General features: G+C 42.1%; 1 protein-coding gene and 1 long non-coding RNA gene across 2 annotated transcripts in view; one reads left to right on the top strand and one right to left on the bottom strand.

Moving 5' to 3' along the window:
- LOC106607340 (axin-1) overlaps positions 1-15,771 on the bottom strand; it is a 26,474-nt gene extending 10,703 nt beyond the window's left edge. Inside the window, 4 exon segments of the mRNA XM_045720540.1 lie at positions 2,437-2,533; positions 4,104-4,250; positions 11,467-12,447; positions 15,603-15,771. Coding sequence (XP_045576496.1) covers positions 2,437-2,533; positions 4,104-4,250; positions 11,467-12,368 — 1,146 coding nt within the window. The 5' untranslated portion in view covers positions 12,369-12,447; positions 15,603-15,771.
- LOC123743443 (uncharacterized) lies at positions 15,219-21,663 on the top strand. Its single transcript, XR_006770231.1, has 2 exons — positions 15,219-15,348; positions 21,092-21,663. It is a non-coding gene; the product is annotated as an uncharacterized lncRNA (long non-coding RNA).

Below are 21,663 nucleotides of genomic sequence, written 5' to 3'. Positions count from 1 at the left end.
CCCTGTTCAAAGGCAATTAAATATTTTGTCTTGCCCAGTCACCCTCTGAAATGGCACACATACACAATCCACATAACTTATCGTCACCTTCATCTACACTGATTGAAGTGGGTTTAACAATGACATCAACAAGGGTTGATCGCTTTTACCTGGATTCACCTGGTCATTCTATGTCATGGAAAGAGCAGGTGTTCCTAATGTTTTGTACACTCTGTGTATGCAGTGCATTCCGAAAGTATTCAGACCCCTTGACTTTCTCCACATTTTGTTACGTTACAGGGTTGTTATAAAATGTATTACATTGTTCTTATCAATCTACTCAACACCCCATAATGACAAAGCAAAAACGAGTTTTTAGAATTTTTTAAAAATTGAAAAAAAGAGAAAAAAACCCTGAAATATCACAGTTACATAAGTACCCTTTACTCAGTACTTTGTCAAAGCACCTTTGGCAGTGATTACAGCCTTGAGTCTTCTTGGGTATGACGCTACAAGCTTAGCACACCTGTATTTGGGGAGTTTCTCCCATTCTTCTCTGCAGATCCTCTCAAGCTCTGTCATGTTGGATAGGGAGTGTCACTGCACAGCTATTTTCAGGTCTCTCCAGATGTTCGATCGGGTTCAAGTCCAGGCTCTAGCTGGGCCACTCAAGAACATTCAGAGACTTGTCCCAAAGCCACTCCGGCGTTGTCTTGGCTGTGTGCTTAGGGTCGTTGTCCTGTTGGAAGGTGAACCTTCACCCAAGTCTGAGGTCCTGAGCGCTCTGGAGCAGGTTTTCATCAAAGATCTCTCTGTACTTTGCTCCGTTCATCTGTGCCTCGATCCTGACTAGTCTCCCAGTCCCTGCAGCTGAAAAACATCCCCACAGCATGATGCTGCCACCACCATGCTTCACAGTAGGGATGGTGCCAGGTTTCCTCCAGATGTGACGCTTGGCATTCAGGCCAAAGAGTTCAATCTTGGTTTCATCAGCCCAGAGAATCTTGTTTCTCATGGTCTGAGTGTCCTTTGGGTGCCTTTTGGCAAAGTCCAAGTAGGCCGTCATATGCCTTTTACTGAGGAGTGGCTTCCGTCTGGTCACTCTACCATAAGGCCTGATTAGTGGAGTGCTGCAGGGATGGTTGTCCTTCTGGAAGGTTCTCCCATCTCCAGAGGAACTCTGGAGCTCTGTCAGCGGCCATCGGGTTCTTGGTCACCTCCCTGACCAGGTCCCTTCTCCCCCAATTGCTCAGTTTGGCCGGGTTGCCAGCTCTCGGAAGAGTCTTGGTGGTTCCAAACTTCTTCCATTTAAGAATGATGGAAGCCACTGTGTTCTTGGGGACCTTCAATGCTGCCAACATGTTTTGGTACCCTTCCCCAGATCTGTGCCTCGATACAATCCTGTCTCGGAGCTTTACGGACAATTCCTTCGACCTCATGGCTTGGTTTTTGCTCTGACATGCACTTTCAACTGTGGGACCTTATAGACAGGTGTGTGCCTTTCAAAATCATATCCAATCAATTGAATTTACCACAGGTGGACTCCAATCAAGTTGTAGAATCATCTCAAGGATGATCAATGGAAACAGGATGCACCTGAGCTAAATTTCAAGTCCCATAGCAAAGGGTCTGAATACTTATGTAAATAAAGGTCATTCTGTTTTTGATTTTTAATACATTTGCAAAAATGTCATTATTATGTAGATTGATGAGGATTCTATTTTATTGTATCCATTTTAGAATATGCCTTTCAAGTAACAGAATGTGGAAAAAAAATCAAGGGGTCTGAATACTTTCCAAATGCACTGTACGTTTCTCTATTACCACTGCAGTATGTGTCTGGGACTAATCCATTAGACAACAAAAAAAAAACGGAACAATCAAGGACAAGACAGACAGCGTTTCCATTATTCTGCAATGCATAGCTCGTTTCTTTATTATTTTGTATTCTGTGTACCGAAAAACAGAAGTCGGTGAAAAAAAATATATATTCTACCCAAAAACATACATGCATCCTAATGTGAGGGAGAGAGTCTTGTTCAACAGAACTCTTGACTCCGAGGCCCAATTAGGATGGGAGTTCTCCTGTAGGGAGCTGCAGAGGCATGCAGGGAGGTGGGACTGCCACAGAGGAGAAACACTGCTGTCTGACGGGCTTCAACACAGACAGACAGCTGAGGGCTGAGGAGAGCACCAGACACAGTTTAGAAAGCACAAGCCTCACTATGAGCTATTCACACACCCTACACGGGCCCAGAGAGAGATGCAGTCAGGCATCTTACAAATGCAGGAAGGTGGAGAGATGGGAACATTTGAGAAAGACTGATGTTTCTAGAATACCAGGTTACAGCCATGTCAGCAGTCTTTGATGAGCGAGTGGGGTTCTTGCAGGTATGTGTGCGTACTTGTTTGTGTAGGTGTGTGTGTGTGTGTGCAGCTAAACCGAGGTTAACTTACAGGAATATGAGGTAGTGGCACACGCCCATTTGCTTTGGCACTTTCGTGCATCTCTCGTCGATGCTGTTTGCGATATTTGTATGGTGGAACCCCATCTCTGGAACAAAAACAGAAAAAGGACAATTTTACAAACATATTCAAAACTAGAAAACTCATAGGTTACTTTGAAGCTGGAGTGGTCGCTGACACCAACACAAAGAACTGTTTTATCCCAAGTCTCAGTGGTCCTGCTGGGTTTGCCTCATCTGTGCCAGGAGCTGTGGAACAAACAGCAGATAATGGCCTCTAATCTAACCTGCTTCAGACACATGTTTTTGTCCTGCTGAGCAGCCTTTGATGTTTTTTTTAACATGCGTTCCCCCGTGCCATCTCTGAACTTACAGCCCCGTTCCTGTCTTCTCTCTTCTCTGGCTTCCCTCTGCCAACACATCCTAGCCAGGGGCGGTTCGTCCAGTGCCCCTGTGACAACAATTTTTGGACCCCCTTGTGGCGTATGAAATAATTTTTACATAACACATTTTTCTATCGTTCTTTTTTTACATCCGTTATTAGACAGTGGCAACGATGATGATTATGAACATGGTCTTTTGCCTGCTAATGTCTGCAACGCAGTGAAGAAAACGATATGACAACAATAACGTCTAATGTAACTGGCCCCTCTAACAGTACAACTGGCCCCAGCTTGGCCCCCCCCCAGTTGAAATGGTCTAGAACCGCCACTGATCCTAGCTCGATTTACTCTAAAAGGAAACAGTCTGCTTCCTGCTAAGGCAGAAGAAAGAGGATTGCTGCGCTAAATAACAGCTTGTGTCCAACAAGGGATCCTCCAAAGGCACTGCTTATACATTTACCCATCTTGAAACAAACCGTTGTCAAGCAATGTGGGTATGTCATAAGACGTAGGCTATAACATTTTATTTTTATTCATTGTGTACCGACTCCTTTTACACAATTATGAGAGCCTGTCAAAATCTACTCAACCTTTTACCATCAATTCTCCACCATTTCCTCAGAATTCCGGGAAACTTGACTTAAAGGGTAACAGGTCAATGCCTTCAAATGACATACTTTGGCCCTGTCGTAGCTCCCAGTTTATAGCTCTATAATTAGCTTAAGTAATGACATTTAGCAGCGATCATTTGTGTGCGTAATGAACAGATGGCTGTTCTCTGAGGAGAGGAACATAGAGAGATGTGTTGCTGCTCCCAGTGAGACAGACAGACAGGGGGAAATGGCACCATGGCACCAGTCTGCGTGCAGCAGGAGGCGCTACAGTCAGACTAGGGCCCTATTCATTCGGCACCAAACGGAAGAAAACGTACTCAAAAAGAGGGACTACCTGAAGTTGTTCAATGAGAAACTTGTTTCTGTTTTCTGTGGCAAAACGTTTTGCTACTGTGTGCCCTAATGAATACGACCCAGGTAGAGCTCAGATATACTGGGCATGGGTGAAATTGAAAATAACACACTCTCACTATTGTTTTCTACACCCACATGTCATGAAATTCTTTTTGAAGGTCCTCATGCTGAATAGCAAGCAACAGGGAAGTGAACCGTCATTCGAGGCATTCTGCCCTTACTTGTGGTATGTACTATTACAGTTTGGCCGATTGTGCGTGTGCATGCGTGTGAGTGGGAGGTGATGCGGAGGCTGTGCGAGTACGTACACACTGCTGTCTGTCAGGGAGAGTGTGTCTACGTCGCTGGCACTGGACATGCTCTGCTGCTCGCTGTCGTTGGCGCTGGTGGCAGGGGCCATGGCGTAGCCCGTGTTGACATAGTACGGGTTGATAGGCTCCTGCCACAGCACACGTCTAGAAGAAACGCAACATTCAGAGAGATAGCATTAAGGCAAAGTCATTAACAATACAACGCACATGATATAACACAATCAATGATGTCAGAGTGTACTGGCACCATTAAACAATAGATTCAGTTTCACATGAGACAGACGTAAGTACATTTTACGACGATTATTGCACTGTATTATCATAGCATTAAAAGGGAAGGATGTTGTTAGTTATTCTGGATAAGATCAGATAAGAACTGAGTGACAATGTAAATGTCATTTAGATAGAAAACAAAGAAACACTTCCAAATAAGACTACTGTAGTATCTCTGTAGTAATACATGCCTTTCACACCAAACCACCCACGTTGTCATAATGAAGATCCTTCAGAGGGTTTCTAAGGGTAGGTACAGTAGAGATGCTGATTTAATTCTTATTGGAGGCATCGCATCACCACAGCCTCCATCATTGACTCAACCTCCCTCAACAGACTCCTCAAACTGCTCCCTTCACATGAATTATAGATCTGGGTAGGCCTCTGTTCTCTTCATCTTTAAACTGAAGAGGATCCCTAAAGTGTTCAGGACGTGCTCCCTCCCTGGGAACTCTGAAGCGCTCAGTCTTACTAGAGACCAAACCAAACCCAGGCTACTTCTGACTGATCAGTCAGCCCATATTCCAGCCAAACAAAGAAAAAGAAAATCTATTGTGAAGTGGTAAATCAGCTTGGATTAAGAGAAGAATGGAGAGTGGTTGAAAAATGTCTTTTAGTTCTACATTGTGTAAGTAAAAGGGATGAGATTCTAATGTCTAGAAATGACAAATTACAATTGGTTCTCTTTGAAAAGCAATGGCAGTCGTGACAGAAGATATCATTTATTGTGTCATAACTAGACTGCCAATCTATCGAATAAAATGACGATATAAACTAGATTTCCATCCAATTGGTGAGAGGTTTTCATGCGAGTAAATATGCGCATATTCCCACCAGTGGCGTTTCCACCAAACTGAATTGTCGCGGATAAAAATCAGTGCATGATGACGTAGCGCACAAAAATGTACTTTTCCGCTTACCGAATAAAATGTGAATGTTTAACGCGTTTCCATTACATTTTCAACTCGACCGACAGTTTCGCCACAAAAACTTTTTGGGGTTAAATAGCAAAATGTGACTAGTCTGGTCTTGGCATGTGTGCTTTGGCCAACAGCTCACAGATACAGTTAGGGTAGGCTCTGTGGTAGGTTAGTCTACATGATGATATCATCACAGAGAATATTTTTTATTTTGTCAAAACGGCAGTCAAGCATCGATCATCATGTCACCAGAATAAGACCCTCAACATTTGTTGGAAAGGAGCATCAAGCTCATACCGTGCACTTTCACCACCCTGTGAAGTTCACCATAACTTATTTCATCTGTAGCCTAATAAAGTGCATGGTTTCCTGAGTCGTAGTGGGAGGACCACACACCATGTCATCAAGTGACTCCAAGTTTACTTCCATATCATGGCTATTATATATTTGCGCATAAAGGCATTTCCACCACCATTTCTCGCATAATAAATTTTTTCCCCGAAACAAAAAAGATCCCACCATGTCAAACGAACAACTTATCTGTCAGCGTTTATAAAATTGTACTGAAACTTCCTGTTTCCATCACAGCTGTTATTTATTTTATTTTTTATACTGTATGACTTTACTCACGTAAAATGTATGGATGGAAACGTGGTTATTGGCTATAAAGGACAGGACCGAGGCTAGTGTTACTGCTGTCACATTCAGACAGGATCATATCAAGGTGGTGTCAAACTATTCGGCAAAGAGCAATAAAGTAAGAGACTATTCCATCGACAATCCCGGAGGCAAATTTCCCCCGAGGAAAAAAAACAACACAGAAACATGCCTCACTTCCTATTCGACGTAACATGGAAATAAATATAGGTCTAATCTTCGTAAAGAACAGGTGTACAGTCATGCTTTCTGAACATCCTGTCCATCAGCCATAAATCCTTTCAGCTTGTATCACTGGAAAAGAGATTACAGTTTAATACTAAAGCACTCTAGTCATGAAATGATGCTTATGGCCTTTTTGCATTTTCAGTTCATAAGCACTGTGAGCAGTAAGCTATTACATAATCTGTCCTTCCAGGGAAGTCTACTGAATTACCCATGGCGAACATGCATGGCATTTGCTTTTAGCTTACAAGCCAAATCTAACAAAACATGAAAATGTCATAACGTGAACAACTAAGAAAACAAGGGAAAGAGCTCAGATAAGTACTTCATTTGGAATAGTCAGCAATTTTGCAATAAAAGTGAGTTTCCATTGAAGTCAAAAATGCCTCTCAATATAAAAAAAAAAAAACAGTTGAGTAGTAAAAATCGATTCACTTCTCAAAACAGAGGCTCTGAGGAGAACACTTCTTTGCTCCGGATGCTCTAAAAAAACTGCTTTGATGAACAAAACCCACACCATGTTGGCATCCCTCATGCTACATTTATCAAACAAAAACAAGTCCGACCAATATGAGCAGTCAATGCCGTGGTTGTGGATAGCGACAACGTTATATGGCCATGGTTTCAAATGAGTGGGATTCATTTAAAGGAAGGAGCGTTGCGAGAGGAAATGCAACTGAAAGGGGCAGCTGCAGGAGGCCACAGTGTTTTAAGGAGTGTACACGGCAGGGGAGCGAGCGCCAAGCAGGAAGCCTCCTTTCTACCAGGGTTTCCCCTTGACCCTGGAAGCCTGCTTCCCCTGCTGCCTTCTAGAAACCAGGACTTCCAATTCTAAAAGCTGGCTGCGTTCTCTCTTCAGGGCACCACATGGAAAATGGCAGCCTCCTACCAGAACCTGAACCATGGCCATCCATCCTACTGACTGGTAGTGAGGCATCTGTTTATGAGTCTCTAAGACCCAGCCTGGTTCAGCCTGAGAGGAGGAAAGGGATGGAAGCAGCTATCGGATTACTGCAGCCTCTGATGATTATTTCCTGGCAGCACTCAAGCCCATGATCTAGAATCTTCTAATGAGTGAAGCAGCAGCCATGATGTCAATGTTCACAGAATCACAGAGAGGGAGCAAAGAGACGGAGCCGGAGGTGAGAGACACTTTCAAACCAACACTGGTTTCATCATGGTTGATTTTTTTCTGCTGTTTAGCTATGACAGTGTGGGTGCACAGCTGTAAATAGATGACATTTCATCACGTTTCTTACGACCAGGCCAGATGGCTTTCGATGAACATGAGGAAATACCCAAGTGTAACAGCAGCACTTGCCAAAACGTTCCTCAATGAACTTGTCCTCCTGATGCACAGTGATCGAAGCTCAATGCCAAATCATTAGATGTAGGGTCTTTTGTTGTTCCAACGACTTGGGCATTTCTATGCACCTTGAGAATAATTACTGGTCCTTTGTCACTCCCCTTTACATTGGAGTGCAGCCACCCCTGGATCACCACTGATTGGTTTATCAAAGCCCTGCTCATACACAGCAACATACAGTTGAAGTCGGAAGTTGACATACACTTAGGTTGGAGTCATTAAAACTCGTTTTCCAACCACTCCACAAATTTCTTGTTAACAAACTATAGGTTTTGGCAAGTCGGTTAGGACATCTACTTTGTGCTTGACACAAGTAATTTTTCCAACAATTGTTTACAGACAGATTATTTCACCTATAATTCACTGTATCACAATTCCAGTGGGTCAGAAGTTTACATACACTCAGTTGACAGTGCCTTTAAACAGCTTGGAAAATTCCAGAAAATTATGTTATGGCTTTAGAAGCTTCTGATAGGCTAATTGACATTATTTGAGTCAATAGGAGGTGTACCTGTGGATGTATTTCAAGGCAATCCTTCAAACTCAGTGCCTCTTTGCTTGACATCATGGGAAAATCAAAAGAAATCAGGCAAGATCTCAGAAAAAAAAATGTAGACCTCCACAAGTCTGGCTCATCCTTGGGAGCAATTTCCAAACACCTGAAGGTACCATGTTATCTGTACAAACAATAGTACGCAGGTATAAACACCATGGGACCACGCAGCCGTCATACTGCTCAGGAAGGAGACACGTTCTGTCTCCTAGAAATGAACATACTTGGTGCGAAAAGTGCAAATCAATCCCAGAACAACAGCAAAGGACCTTGTGAAGATACTGGAGGAAACAGGTACAAAAGTATCTATAGCCACAGTAAAACGAATCCTATATCGACATAACCTGAAAGGCCGCTCAGCAAGGAAGAAGCCACTGCTCCAAAACCGCCATCAAAAAGCCAGACTACGGTTTGCAACTGCACATGGGGACAAAGATCATACTTTTTGGCAAAATGTCCTCTGGTCTGATGAAACAAAAACAGAACAGTTTGGCCATAATGACCATTGTCATGTTTGGAGGAAAAAGGGGGAGGCTTGCAAGCCGAAGAACACCATCCCAACCGTGAAGCAAGGGGGTGGCAGCATCATGTTGTGGGGGTGCTTTGCTGCAGGAGGGACTGGTGCACTTCACAAAATAGATGGCATCAGGAAAATAATGTGGATATATTGAAGCAACATCAGTCAGGAAGTTAAAGCTTGGTCGCAAATGGGTCTTCCAAATGGGCAATGACCCCAAGCATACATCCAAAGTTGTGACAAAATGGCTTAAGGACAACAAAGTCAAGGTATTGGAGTGGCCATCACAAAGCCCTGACCTCAATCCTACAGAACATTTGTGGGCAGAACTGAAAAAGCGTGTGCAAGCAAGGAGGCCTACAAACCTGACTCAGTTACACCAGCTCTGTCAGGAGGAATGGGCCAAAATTAACCCAACTTATTGTGGGAAGCTTGTGGAAGGCTACCCGAAACGTTTGACCCAGGTTAAAATTTTTAAAAAGGCAATGCTACCAAATACTAATTGAGTGTATGTAAACTTCTGACCCACTGGGAATGTGATTAAAGAAATAAAAGCTGAAGTAAATCATTCTCTACTATTATTCTGACATTTCACATTCTTAAAATAAAGTGGTGATCCAAACTAACCTAAGACAGGGATTTTTTACCAGGATTAAATGTCAGGAATTGTGAAAAACTGAGTTTAAATGTATTTGGCTAAGGTGTATGTAAACTTCTGACTGTAGGTGAAGGAATCAGACCGACTAGGAGTTTAGCTACTCATTACATTCTCTCTACAATTACTCTGAAGATGATAGGGTTATATAAAAATGGAGGTTATATATCTAACCTGTTCAAACCAGAAACTGTCATTGAGGTAAACCATCTAAACTACTTTCCGAGGGAGACCTGGAGAGAGGAGGGGCATCAGGAGAAAGATTCCCGGTGGAAAATGAGTCGGGGGTGAATAGAATGAGTTGACAGGCAGGTGGAAATGAGTCTTTCAGAATGAACAGTTTCATATAAAATGTGTATTCATGCTCATCATAGCATGTAAACATATTCAGAGAGCTTTGTCTCTACAAGAACAGTGACTCGCTGCGGCTATCACCCGCTTGTCTGAAAACAACGTACAAATATCCCGCAACATTTTTTGTGCATTACTACACAACTGTGAAGAAGAAAAAAAATAATTCTCCATATTCATCTTCACTACAGAGCTGCTCCCTTTGAATTCCCTGGATTCTGGTCTTCACACATTAAGAGACACCTGACTGGTGCAACATTTAGTTGCACAAAAACCCGAAGGGTGATGCTAAAAGGCTATTTAAAAATGGAGGGTAATCTTTCTGTAATTTCCGCCAAATACTAGACCTAATGAAATAGTCATTTGAAAACAACCTCAAAAATGCACTGCTCTCACTAATTAAAGCAAATCCTATCCAGGGGCCATAGAATACACAATCAGAAGTGGGGTGGAGTGGGGAGTGTCTGTGGTTTTCAAATATCCTAGTCTTTCATTTTGTCACATTTATAGGCCAGCTGGAAATGAGAAAAGGCAACATATAGGCCTATACGCTATAACTATACTAAAAACACTGTCCGGAGCATCCAAAAAGACTAAAGTCAGACAAAACAATATTCCTTAGCATAGGCCAATAGTCTAAACAATGTGCTATTTCTGAGTAGACCTATTTCCAAAATCACAACACTAGTCCTAAACTTAAAACAAAGACTTGGAAACGTTACTTTTTTAGTCAGGCTAATTGAAGACTGATTTCAAGTACTTCAGCCCTGCAACCACAACTCTTCAACACATTCTGTGCTACTGCAACTTCTGCATATGTCAAGGTTTGTCTAAGACTGTTGATAGAAAAGAGGGACAACTTCTAGGGATAGAATTCTGCAATCTTCAATCTCTGCACCAGACAATGCCAAAAGTGAATACAGTATCCTTAAGCGCATCTGAAAAGTAAAAATGCTGTGTTCTTACATATTTCAGAGCAAGGCTAAATAAATCCGCAAAATCCCTCCACATATTATTCTCACAACTGGTGATAATAGAAGCTTTGCTTAGTGACAAATATGGAAGAAATTCAGAGATGTGTGAATATATCTTTCAAAAAAAGACTGATTTTTAATTCACAGACTTTGGCAGGAACATTTGTAGGCCTAAAAAGCCCAGACGGGCCGTTTCTGTTCCAACAGGACGAGGATCAGAGTTAAGTAGTCAGTCACATCGCACAATCCCGTTCTGCGCAACTGAAATTACACAAGGCTGTGACACAAAGATGTCTGTCAAATATAACATAAGCATCATATTACTATTAATTAAAGAATGGAAGACAGATAAACAAGACCGTAATTTTACAATCCTATTCTAGTCATCCAGAACAGAAATATGGGGAGTGCTTCCTTTTTTTGTGCCAGGTTCATTGGGGAATACTTCCTTTGACTTTCTGCTGCAGTTAAACCAGACTTCTCCATTTCCCACAGTCAAAAGAGAAATCATGTTGAGCTTTTCTCTGAGAGAACCTTTCGTCCACTAGAAAAGCCTGCCATTCACAGGACACCTGCGTGGGGAACACAAAGAGCGTCTGCCTCCACCTTCTAACAACCAGCAAATGCTCTCCCTTCGACCCCTGCCACTGCCTCGCCATCACAGGTACTTAAAGGCCTCTGCCTACACTGCATTCCTCTCATCTTAAGCTGTCCGCTGTGCTAAACTCAGAGCCACTTTTCATCTCCGACTTCAGGCAGCACTCACACAGAGGGGGGGAGGACAAGTTTATTTCTAATTCAGCACTTGCACAGAGTAGCTAGATAGCTATAGAGACTGGAGAGAGAGAGGATGTCGGGAGAGGATTTACCTGTACTCGTGACTGTCCTGGAATCTCTTGGTGCCGGTGACGCGTTGGGAAGCCGTCTCCTGAAGCAGCTTCTGAGTGAGCCGGTTGCTGGGAGTGGGATCACTCTCCTGCTGCTCCTCCAGCTCGTGGTCACATCTCCACTCCTCGTCCTCGTTCAGCGTGGGCAAATACCCTGGTAAAACCTTCCCGCCCCCAGAGACAGAGCACTGGTCGCTGTAGAGCTTAGGGCTCTCCCCCCCAGTCCTGGTGTATTCCAAATAGATATCGGACTTGAGGAACAGCGGGTAGGTGTTCTCCTCCATCATAGTCTGAATCTCAGTCTGAGCCTGGTCAAACATGGCCGGGTCAATGTGCAGCCTCATCACACAGTCCTTGATGAAGCTCTTGGTGGCCGGTTTGATCTGTCTCGAGACTATTCCATTGTTGTCCAGGATGTACTTTTTATAAATGGCTTTCGCCAGTTTCAGCTTCTTCTCCTCGCCCTGGCCCTCGTTGGCCTCGAGCTTCCGGAAGCCAGTGCAGGCGAACCAGAAGTCCAACACGTCGGCACATTCCTCCTGCTTGAGGAACGTCCTGAACAGGTGGATACCATCCTGGTCATCCAGGAGGGAGTGCAGAGACTCTGCCCACTTAAGGTAGGGCGGCGTGGGGGAGGCGCTGCCTTCCGGCTCATAGCCCAGGTCCAGGTCAGGTCGTCTGGGCGTGGCCGTGGAGGCCTCGTTCTTGAGGATCTCGCTCTTGAAGGAATAGAAGCCGTGGCCGTAGGGCCGTCCATCGCTGGACACCAGCTCTCCCTCCTCCCCAGGGACCGGGGGTCTGGGGGCATCCTCAGTGAAGCTGCCTCCCAGATCCACCAGGTAACCCCCCACCTTGTCGCCCACGCTCATGTTCACAGCGTCCATCCACCCCGTCCCAGTACAGCCCACAGCGCAGAACTATCAGATCTACCCCTCTACTTATGCCACCGTGAAAGAATTTCTCCTGTAAGAAAAATACAAAAATATACAATGAGTGGGAGCTTTAAACACACGTTTAAACGTATTCACAGGCAATGACTCAAGACGTTTAATATCTAATTTTGACAACTTAGTAAAAAAAAGAACAAACGTTTGAGACAAATTGGAAATCCATTCAATACTGAGAAAATAAAAGCAGACTGCATATCTATGTCTAAGCTTAGAATTCACACAAGTCTAATATTTCAAAAAGAAATCCTGCCAAAACAGAGATGCCATAAAAGGTTGAAAAAACAGTTTGACTATTAAGAAATAAAATTCAATATCCCCCTAAAGCAAAGGGCATTGAAGAAATCGATACTCATGAAAAAAAGTGATCTGTGTGTCATATGTTCACACAGATTAGCACGTTCCATTAATGACTCCCCACAGCAATACCTTAACATCAGAAGATTCTAGAACATATTTCTATTGTTGGGTTTCTGAACTGCGGCTAGGCTATATGTTAGTGTGAATGAAATCTATTCTATAAAATACAGAGGTAGCGAAAATAAAGAACACTACTTCAGATATAGCCTAACCGCTTCATGACAATCCTATTGAATGTATTTCTGACTTGGAATGGTTGGCTGAAAATAACTGAACGGAAAAGGGTTACGGACACCGAGTAGTAGGGTTCCTCTTCCTTCCATTCTTTAAAACTGTCAGGTTCTTATTTTGTTTTTGTTTTCTCCTGTAAGTAGAGACAGATGTGCACATTGACCCCTCTTCACCATTGAAAATAAACTTGCATGTTTGACATGTGTCATGTAAAGGATAGAGAGAACAAAAACTCCACTTGAGGCCACCGATGACAGACACAGATGTGAGCAGTGTACTACAGGAGCCGACCCTGAGCATGAAATAGCGCGACAAGGGCAGAGCATTCTGGAGGTTAAAAGAGGAACCGTGGGGTGCAGGCAGAGCCCAATCTGCCATGGCTGTGACCGTGGCTGTGACCATGGCTGCTGTGTGTGGTGAATGCAGCCAGGCAGGCACTCCGACTGATCATATCAGAGGACGACCTTGAGCCAAATATTTTCAGTCCCTGCTGAGACCTGGAGGAAGTGGCCCTCCCCTGTGGCTGTCCGGGAACTATGGAGTGGACAGACAGGGTCTTTTACACATCACAGTGCAATGAAACGCTAACTATCCTCAATCTCTCCTTTTCACGTTGACGGAGATGATGAACCTACACAAAAATGGGATACGCTCAATTCTAGTAGCAGGAGTAGTACATCTCTTTAAAATGTTACATTTCAAGGATCTCAATATCTTTAGAATGTCCTCATCTATCTAGACACCAACTGACCTAGAATGTCAGCTCATATAAATACCTGGGTATCTGGCACTATCATTCCACACACACATCAATAATCTTCAAGCAAAGGTCAAGTCCAGAATTTCTCTACCAGAACAAATCTTAATTGACACACAGTGCTAAACACACCATGGTCCAAATGACAATACTCCCATCCTGGATAGTGGTGATGTCATCTACAATATGGCCCCAAAGTCCACCCTCAATAAACTGGACATACTTTACCTCTCTGCCATAAGCTTTGTCACTAGTGCCCCATTCCAAACACAACCCCTGTGACTTATAGTCATTCATTAACTACATGTATGACATAAAACCCACTGGCTCACATTCATATACAAATCCCTCCTCGGCAAGACCTCCCTTTATCTCAGCTCACTATACTAAGACTCCACACTACCAACAACCAGAGATCCAGCAATTACATAAACCTGGCAGTCCACAAGACACTCAGTATCTTTGGTGAAAATGCTTTTCAATTACCTGCTGCTAGAGACTGGACCATGCCTCAAAAAAAAAAACACTAAAACTATGCTATTTTGAGCCAACTGGTACTTTTAAAAACAAACTGTCTGAGATTTTAACTGATAAAAGCATGTGTTTTCCCACTGCCTCTTAATTAAATGCTGCACATTACTCAATCTCTTGCTGAATGGCCATTGTGTGTACTTTTGACTGTTGTATCTATGATATTGCTTAACCTATTTGTGTGTTATACGTGCTGCCCCTGCTATCTGAGAGGTCTCATTGTAAATAAGAACTTGATCTTTATTGACACAGTAGGTGTGGACGTTAGCTAATGACAACTGCTTTGACCACTGGGCATTAGTTCAGCCAACTGCTCAGAATGATTTGTACAATCATCAACATTATATGCAATTGGTCATGTCAATATCAAACCTTAAATCTAAGTTATCCTCTTTACTGCTTTAATTAAAACGGCTCAATTTAAAGATCAGGGGGTAAAGCTTAGGTGAGAATGAAAAACGAAGCCTACAATGAATTCACAACTTCCACTTTGTACAATACCAAAACAACACTGTTGGAATCAAGTAACTTAGGAACATAGCCTTCCAGCAACAACGTAACAAACATGTAGGAAGCTGACGTTATACTGGAACAAACATAAAGTAAAAATATTGATGCTGGAATTCTTTTAAACCACAATGTTGCCTACGTAGTAGCACATTTACCAAAATAGCAAGGTCACATTATCAAGAACAGGCTGTGATATGATTCCAACTGGGAACACGCAGATCGTGCAAGTATTATCATGCGCACATTCACAAATACTGTGTTGCGGTCTTCAGTTTCGTAATATGCACGTACATTTCCAAAGAGTGTAATCTGTCGCTACTATAACTGTATTACTACACCCATTCCCTACCATCCCTAATGCTTTGAAGTGATCCCCACATTCATTGCATTCATGTCTTGGCCTCTGAGTATGAGCAGCAGAAACGGATGGGGGAGGGGAGGCAGAAACAAACTCCGTACACACAGCCAGGCCCTTCCGCAGCCGACCGACTAGTACACAACTTTGCAACACTATTTGCCTACTAAAATGTAAGTATCTTAGGTAATTAATGTTCAAAGAATATTCACGACCAACACCCCACCATTTTTCAGAATTGCTAAAAGACGCAGCAGAGATAGAACACTCGATCTCGGAATTGACTAGCGCGCGCACACACACACACACACACACACACACAGAGAGAGAGAGAGCAAAGCGATGGCACATATCATCTCCGGCTACCGCAATCCCAAACCATGAGCTGGAAAAAAAAGTACTCTGTACTTCACCTGTGAAAACCTACTTGCCGTTTTCGAGTGCATCGGGAATTTTTGCTTGTACAGCTCACTGTGAATCGTGTCATAGATGCGAATAGGAAGAGTTTAAAAATAACAAAGAAAACAGTCCGTTCTCCACCTCTCCATGGCTGTCTCTCACTCCTGTCTGTGTGGTGGTTCAGAAGATGTACAGCGCCACCAGCGTTCAAAAAACATACTGCCGCGGTGTAGAAGAAATGGGGTGGGGGGGGGGACCTGAACTGGAGGGAGAGGGATGATGTGCATTCTCTTCAAATATTCTATAGTGTAGCTAGGCTTTCTCTACCCAGACGACAATATATTTTATCACATGTATTGATGATGATAAAGACAACCTGATCAAACCATCTAAACAAAGCAAAAGCCTAGAATGATAACGTTACATCTACACCGTTCAAATGAAAACGCTGATATCAGGGAAAAAAAATATAAGCCATACCCTTACAGAGATAAACATGACATTTGTAAGGAAAGGAACAATGCCGCGTGTAAAAGCAGATGATGTGGCAATAAGAGACAGTGGACCACCTGTCTCTTTACGAACGCTATTTACAATATTTTCACAAGAACTTTTGCCAAGGAACTGTTTTGAGAATATAGATTCAAAAAGGCAAGTAATAATTTAATGTGGTTGTCCTTTCCCCCTGTTCTTTTATGTATAAGGTTGGCACAGAATAATGAAGAATGGAGTTATTGTGTTTGCCTGCTGCCACTGTACTGTAGTTAGTTCACTTTGAAAATGTCCGTGAAACATCAATATCAACACACAGGGAATATGAACGTGGAGTGCAGCTTAACTGCCTTGAATGTCACACAAGAAGAGAGCCAGAGAGAGGTCTATTATCACCATATGTCCACCACATTACAACAGCCAATGAATTATTGTATCGTATCATTTAATTCTATCAGCTCTGCCGGGAATTTACCAAAGAGAAATGCAGGGTGGTATGATGGTACTCTTTAACTCTTCTAGCTCCCTTCTCACAGCTTGTAAAGAGATAAAGATCAAAGGTATGCCTGTGATTGTATTCCTCCACCTGACCAAAGGAGAGAAATGCTTAGACAAAAGTTCATGCAGGTGCCTTTCAACTTGCTATTCGAATCTTTAGCCCCCTTTAAGAAATGCACAAGGGAGTAAGAATTAACATTTATTTTTACTGGAATGTATATTTGCAAGGGCATTGTGTGTTTTGACTGTGTATCACACGTTGTGTGTTGATCTAGACCTGCAAAGTAGCTGCACATTCCTGCAAACAATCAGGTCTGTAATCTCAAGGCTTTACTGTACTGAGATCAAAGGCCATTGGAATGCAGAAAGCCATTACTGGTCTTGATGGTTTGATTAGATTAGATCATTCAAAAAGTACAGAGAATGACTGTACATATTTTTCAACTACATTATATTTTAGGGGGGATTTTACACCTGCAATGCAACAGAATGAGCCAACACAAATCTGGCATATGTGCAGCCCTTCTAGAATTGGAGGTCCTGGTGTTGTGTAAAATGATCAGAGTAAACAACATATTGAGGAATACTTAGTTACACCCAGTGTTGTTGTAACCTGGTTGAGGTTAGATATGACTGACTGTATGTGCTTCAAAAAAACATTTTATTAAAGAGATTCTCTGTGTACTTTTGTATACTTTTTAGCCAGTAGTTCTGAAAGTACCACTCAGGAGCCAAAAGTGGTCCCCAAAAATTGCGTACTACGTCACATATGTGCAGATATGTGCACCAACTAATTGCTCTCTCTCTCTCCTGTGCCCACTGAGCTGTTGGGCCTGCCCTGCAATCTCATTGGGTAATGCTGGGCATGCCTCTTCCTAGCTGTCACTCAAATGCAAGGGGCTAGAGCTCATTGGTTAGAACTCTAATTGGTAGTGGGCTGGCCCACGTGGAGGGAAATATGCAGTTGAAGTCAAAAGTTTACATGCACTTAGGTTGGAGTCATTAAAACTCGTTTTTCAACCACTCCACAAATTTCTTGTTAACAAACTATCGTTTTGGCAGCTCGGTTAGGACATCTACTTTGTGCATGACACAAGTAAGTTTTCCAACAATTGTTTACAGACAGATTAATTCACTGTATCACAATTCCAGTGGGTCAGAAGTCTAAGTTTACTGTGGCTTTAAACAACTTGGAAAATTCCAGAAAATGATGTCATGGCTTTAGAACCTTCTGATAGGCTAATTGACATAATTTGAGTCAATTTCAGGTGTGCCTGTGGATGTATTTCAAGGCCAACCTTCAAACTCAGTGCCTCTTTGCTTGACATCATGGGAAAATCTAAATAAATCAGCCAAGACCTCAAAAAATATTGTAGACCTCCACAAGTCTGGCTCATCCTTGGGAGCAATTTCAAAACGCCTGAAGGTACCACGCTCATCTGTACAAACAATAGTACACAAGTATAAACACCATGGGACCACGCAGCCATCATACCGCTCAGGAAGGAGACGCGTTCTATCTCCTAGAGATGAACATACTTTGGTGTGAAAAGTGCAAATCAATCCCAGAACAGAACAACACCTTGTGAAGATGCTGGAGGAAACAGGTACAAAAGTATCTATATCCACAGTAAAAGAAGTCCTATATCGATATAACCTGAAAGGCCGCTCAGCAAGGAAGAAGCCACTGCTCCAAAACCACCATAAAAAAGCCAGACTACGGTTTGCAACTGCACATGGGGACAAAAATCGTACTTTTTGGGAAAAATGTCCTCTGGTCTGATGAAACAAACATAGAACTGTTTGGCCATAATGACCATTGTTATGTTTGGAGGAAAAAGGGGGAGGCTTGCAAGTCAAAGAATACCATCCAAACCGTGAAGCACGGGGGTGGAAGCATCATGTTGTGGGGGTGCTTTGCTGCAGGAGGGACTGGTGCACTTCACAAAATAGATGGCATCATGAGGTAGGAAAATTATGTGTATATATTGAAGCAACATCTCAAGACATCAGTCAGGAAGTTAAAGCTTGGTCACAAATGGGTTTTCCAAATGGACAATGACCCCAACCATACTTCCAAAGTTGTGGCAAAATGGCTTAAGGACAACACAGTCAAGGTATTGGAGTGACCATCACAAAGCCCTGACCTCAATCTTATAGAAAATGTGTTGGCAGAACTGAAAAAGCGTGTGTGAGCAAGGAGGCCTACAAACCTGACTCAGTTACACAAGCTATGTCAGGAGGAATGGGCCAAAATTAACCCAACTTATTGTGTGACGCTTGTGGAAGGCTACCCGAAACATTTGACCCAAGTTAAACAATTTAAAGGCAATGCTACCAAATACTAATTGAGTGTATGTAAACTTCTGACCCACTGGGAATGTGATGAGAGAAATAAAAGCTGAAGTAAATCATTCTCTACTATTATTCTGACATTTCACATTCTTAAAATAAAGTGGTGATCCTAACTGACCTAAGACAGGGAATTTTTACTAGGATTAAATGTCAGGAATTGTGAAAAACTGAGTTTAAATGTATTTGGCTAAGGTGTATTTGGCTAAGGTGTACAGTTGAAGTCGGACATTTACATATACCTTAGCCAAATACATTTAAACTCAGTTTTTCACAGTTCATGACATTTAATCCTAGTAAAAATTCCCTGTCTTAGGTCAGTTAGGATCACCACTTTATTTTATCTTCGGAATTTTCCAAGCTGTTTAAAGGCACAGTCAACTTAGTGTATGTAAACTTCTGACCCACTGGAATTGTGATACAGTGAATTAATTATAAGTGAAATAATCTGTCTGTAAACAATTGTTGGAAAAATGACTTGTGTCATGCACAAAGTAGATGTCCTAACCGACTTGCCAAAACTATAGTTTGTTAACAAGACATTTGTGGAGTGGTTGGAAAAACACGTTTTAATGACTCCAACCTAAGTGTATGTAAACTTCCAACTTCAAATGTCATTTCTATTCAATTAATGACACATTTGTCACCAAAAAAATAATTATTTTGAAGAAATTTTTTTTTTCAAAATAATTTCTCATCGGGCTGAATTTTTGTGTGCACTTACAAAATACAAATGTGCTTTGACCTTGCTCAAGCTATTTGCTGGTATTTATCAATTTATCTTTTTTTTGTTCATAAACTTTTTCACCTCCAATGGCAAAAAATTTAACAACAGTAAGGTGTGTGTCATGTACTGTAAATGATCTACTTTATATGATTGGCCTGGAGCCATCTTCTTCTGAGAATGCAGTGACCTCATCCTTTTTTTCTTTGACTCTTCTTATCAAGTCAATTCATTTTTTATTGTTTTTTATTAAAGTAAGATGGACAAATACGAAAGACTCTGAGAAATAGGTTGTATGAAGGTTCAATTCTTGTTATATTCTTTTGAGTCTTGTCTTTGAAGTGCAGATTTTATGCCACAATGGTGTGCTTCAAAATACACCACTGTGCAATACAAATAAGATAAGGGTGATTCTGTGGGAAGGTCAACCTGAGCATGTATACATAAAGTTAGTCATTTCCAAATGAAACCACGTTGATCATTATTCTATATGTTGGAGTTCAAGCTTTATTTGACCAGTTTATGTAGGAAATTGCCTGAATTTGGACCATTACAGAGTAGGCTGCCAAGTCTCAAAAAAGGCTTTTCAGAAAGGGCTCACAGAGCTTATTTTTCAACTCACAGCTGTCCTCCAGTGTTAGTTATGAAGATGTTAAAGAAGCAATACAGACCAAAGTTTTATTTTATGTTCTACTATCTTATAAAGATAGTGGGGTGACTGGGACAGGCAATGTAACATCCATCCAGGATTTTTTTGTTGTAAAATATGCACCTTACATTGGATCATCTTGAAACTTTCTCTGTAAAGCCAACTTTCAACAAGGTTTCATATGGTCTATAATTGGTTTCTTACATTTCATTATGAGGATCCTTTTTCAGCGCAATGATATCCTTAACGTCCATAACGGTTGTGGATGTGATGGATATTGATGTATCATATCTTAGTTTCAAAAGCTTGTGAATTCACCACATTTTGTCGGCTTGTTCTGAGAAGTATTCTTCTGCCCTGAAGTAATTGTTGATATCTTGAAAATGATGTGTTCTAGATAAGATTCTCTTGGAAAATATATTCTGATTTCTCATACAATGCAGTGCTGTTTTTTTAGATAGAAAGATGAAAAGAGTGTATCAACAATTTGTTTGTATTTATCAAACGGAAATTAGTGGATCGGCAATATAAGCACATGAATATTGTTTCATGTGCATATTTTGTTACAATATTTCTTTTCTTTTTTTTTAAATACAAAAACATCTTATATTTGTGTCTACATTCAACGAGTCTGTATTGCTTCATTGACATCTCATCTTCATAACTAACACTGGAGGAAAGATAATTTGTTTTTAAAAAGGTGGTGCCTGGCCTTGTATTCTATTCAGGCTGCCTGTAGTTATGTTTGTTTATTTATTATTCTTTTTGTTTGATTTTTTTACCCCTTTTTTGTGATATCCAGTTGGTAGTAACAGTCTTGTCCCATCGCTGCAACTACCGTCCGGACTCGGGAGAGGCGAAGGTCGAGAGCCGGGCGTCCTCCGAAACACAACCCCGCCAAGCCGCACTGCTTCTTGACACAATGCTCGCTTAACCCGGAAGCCAGCAGCACCGTACAGCTGGTGACCGTGTCGGTGTGCACTGGGCCCGGCCCGCCACAGGAGTCGCTAGAGTGCGATGGGACAAGGACAACCCGGCCGGCCTAACCCGGACAATGCTGGGCCAATTGTGCGCCACCTCATGGGTCTCCTAGTCGCAGCCGGCTGCGACACAGCCTGGGATCAAGCAGTGCCTTAGACCACTGTGCCACTCGGGATGCGCAGCATTAGTCTCCCCAAATAGTGTGTCCATTTAATTTAACATCCATAACACTTCTTAATATCTTTATTTCTCCAACATGCCAATATTTAGAAGTCCACTTTTAGGGGATGTACACTCACCCCAAGGGGTACTATAGACACACACATGAAACGTTTCATTTATATTTTGTTTGTCCCTTCTGTGAGACATTAAAGTTGTGATTTTTCATGCAAA

Source organism: Salmo salar, chromosome ssa06 (genome assembly GCF_905237065.1).
Source record: "Salmo salar chromosome ssa06, Ssal_v3.1, whole genome shotgun sequence".
Classification (NCBI taxonomy): Eukaryota; Metazoa; Chordata; class Actinopteri; order Salmoniformes; family Salmonidae; genus Salmo; species Salmo salar.
Note: the sequence above shows the minus strand (reverse complement) of the source record. Positions and strands in the feature narration are given on the sequence as shown.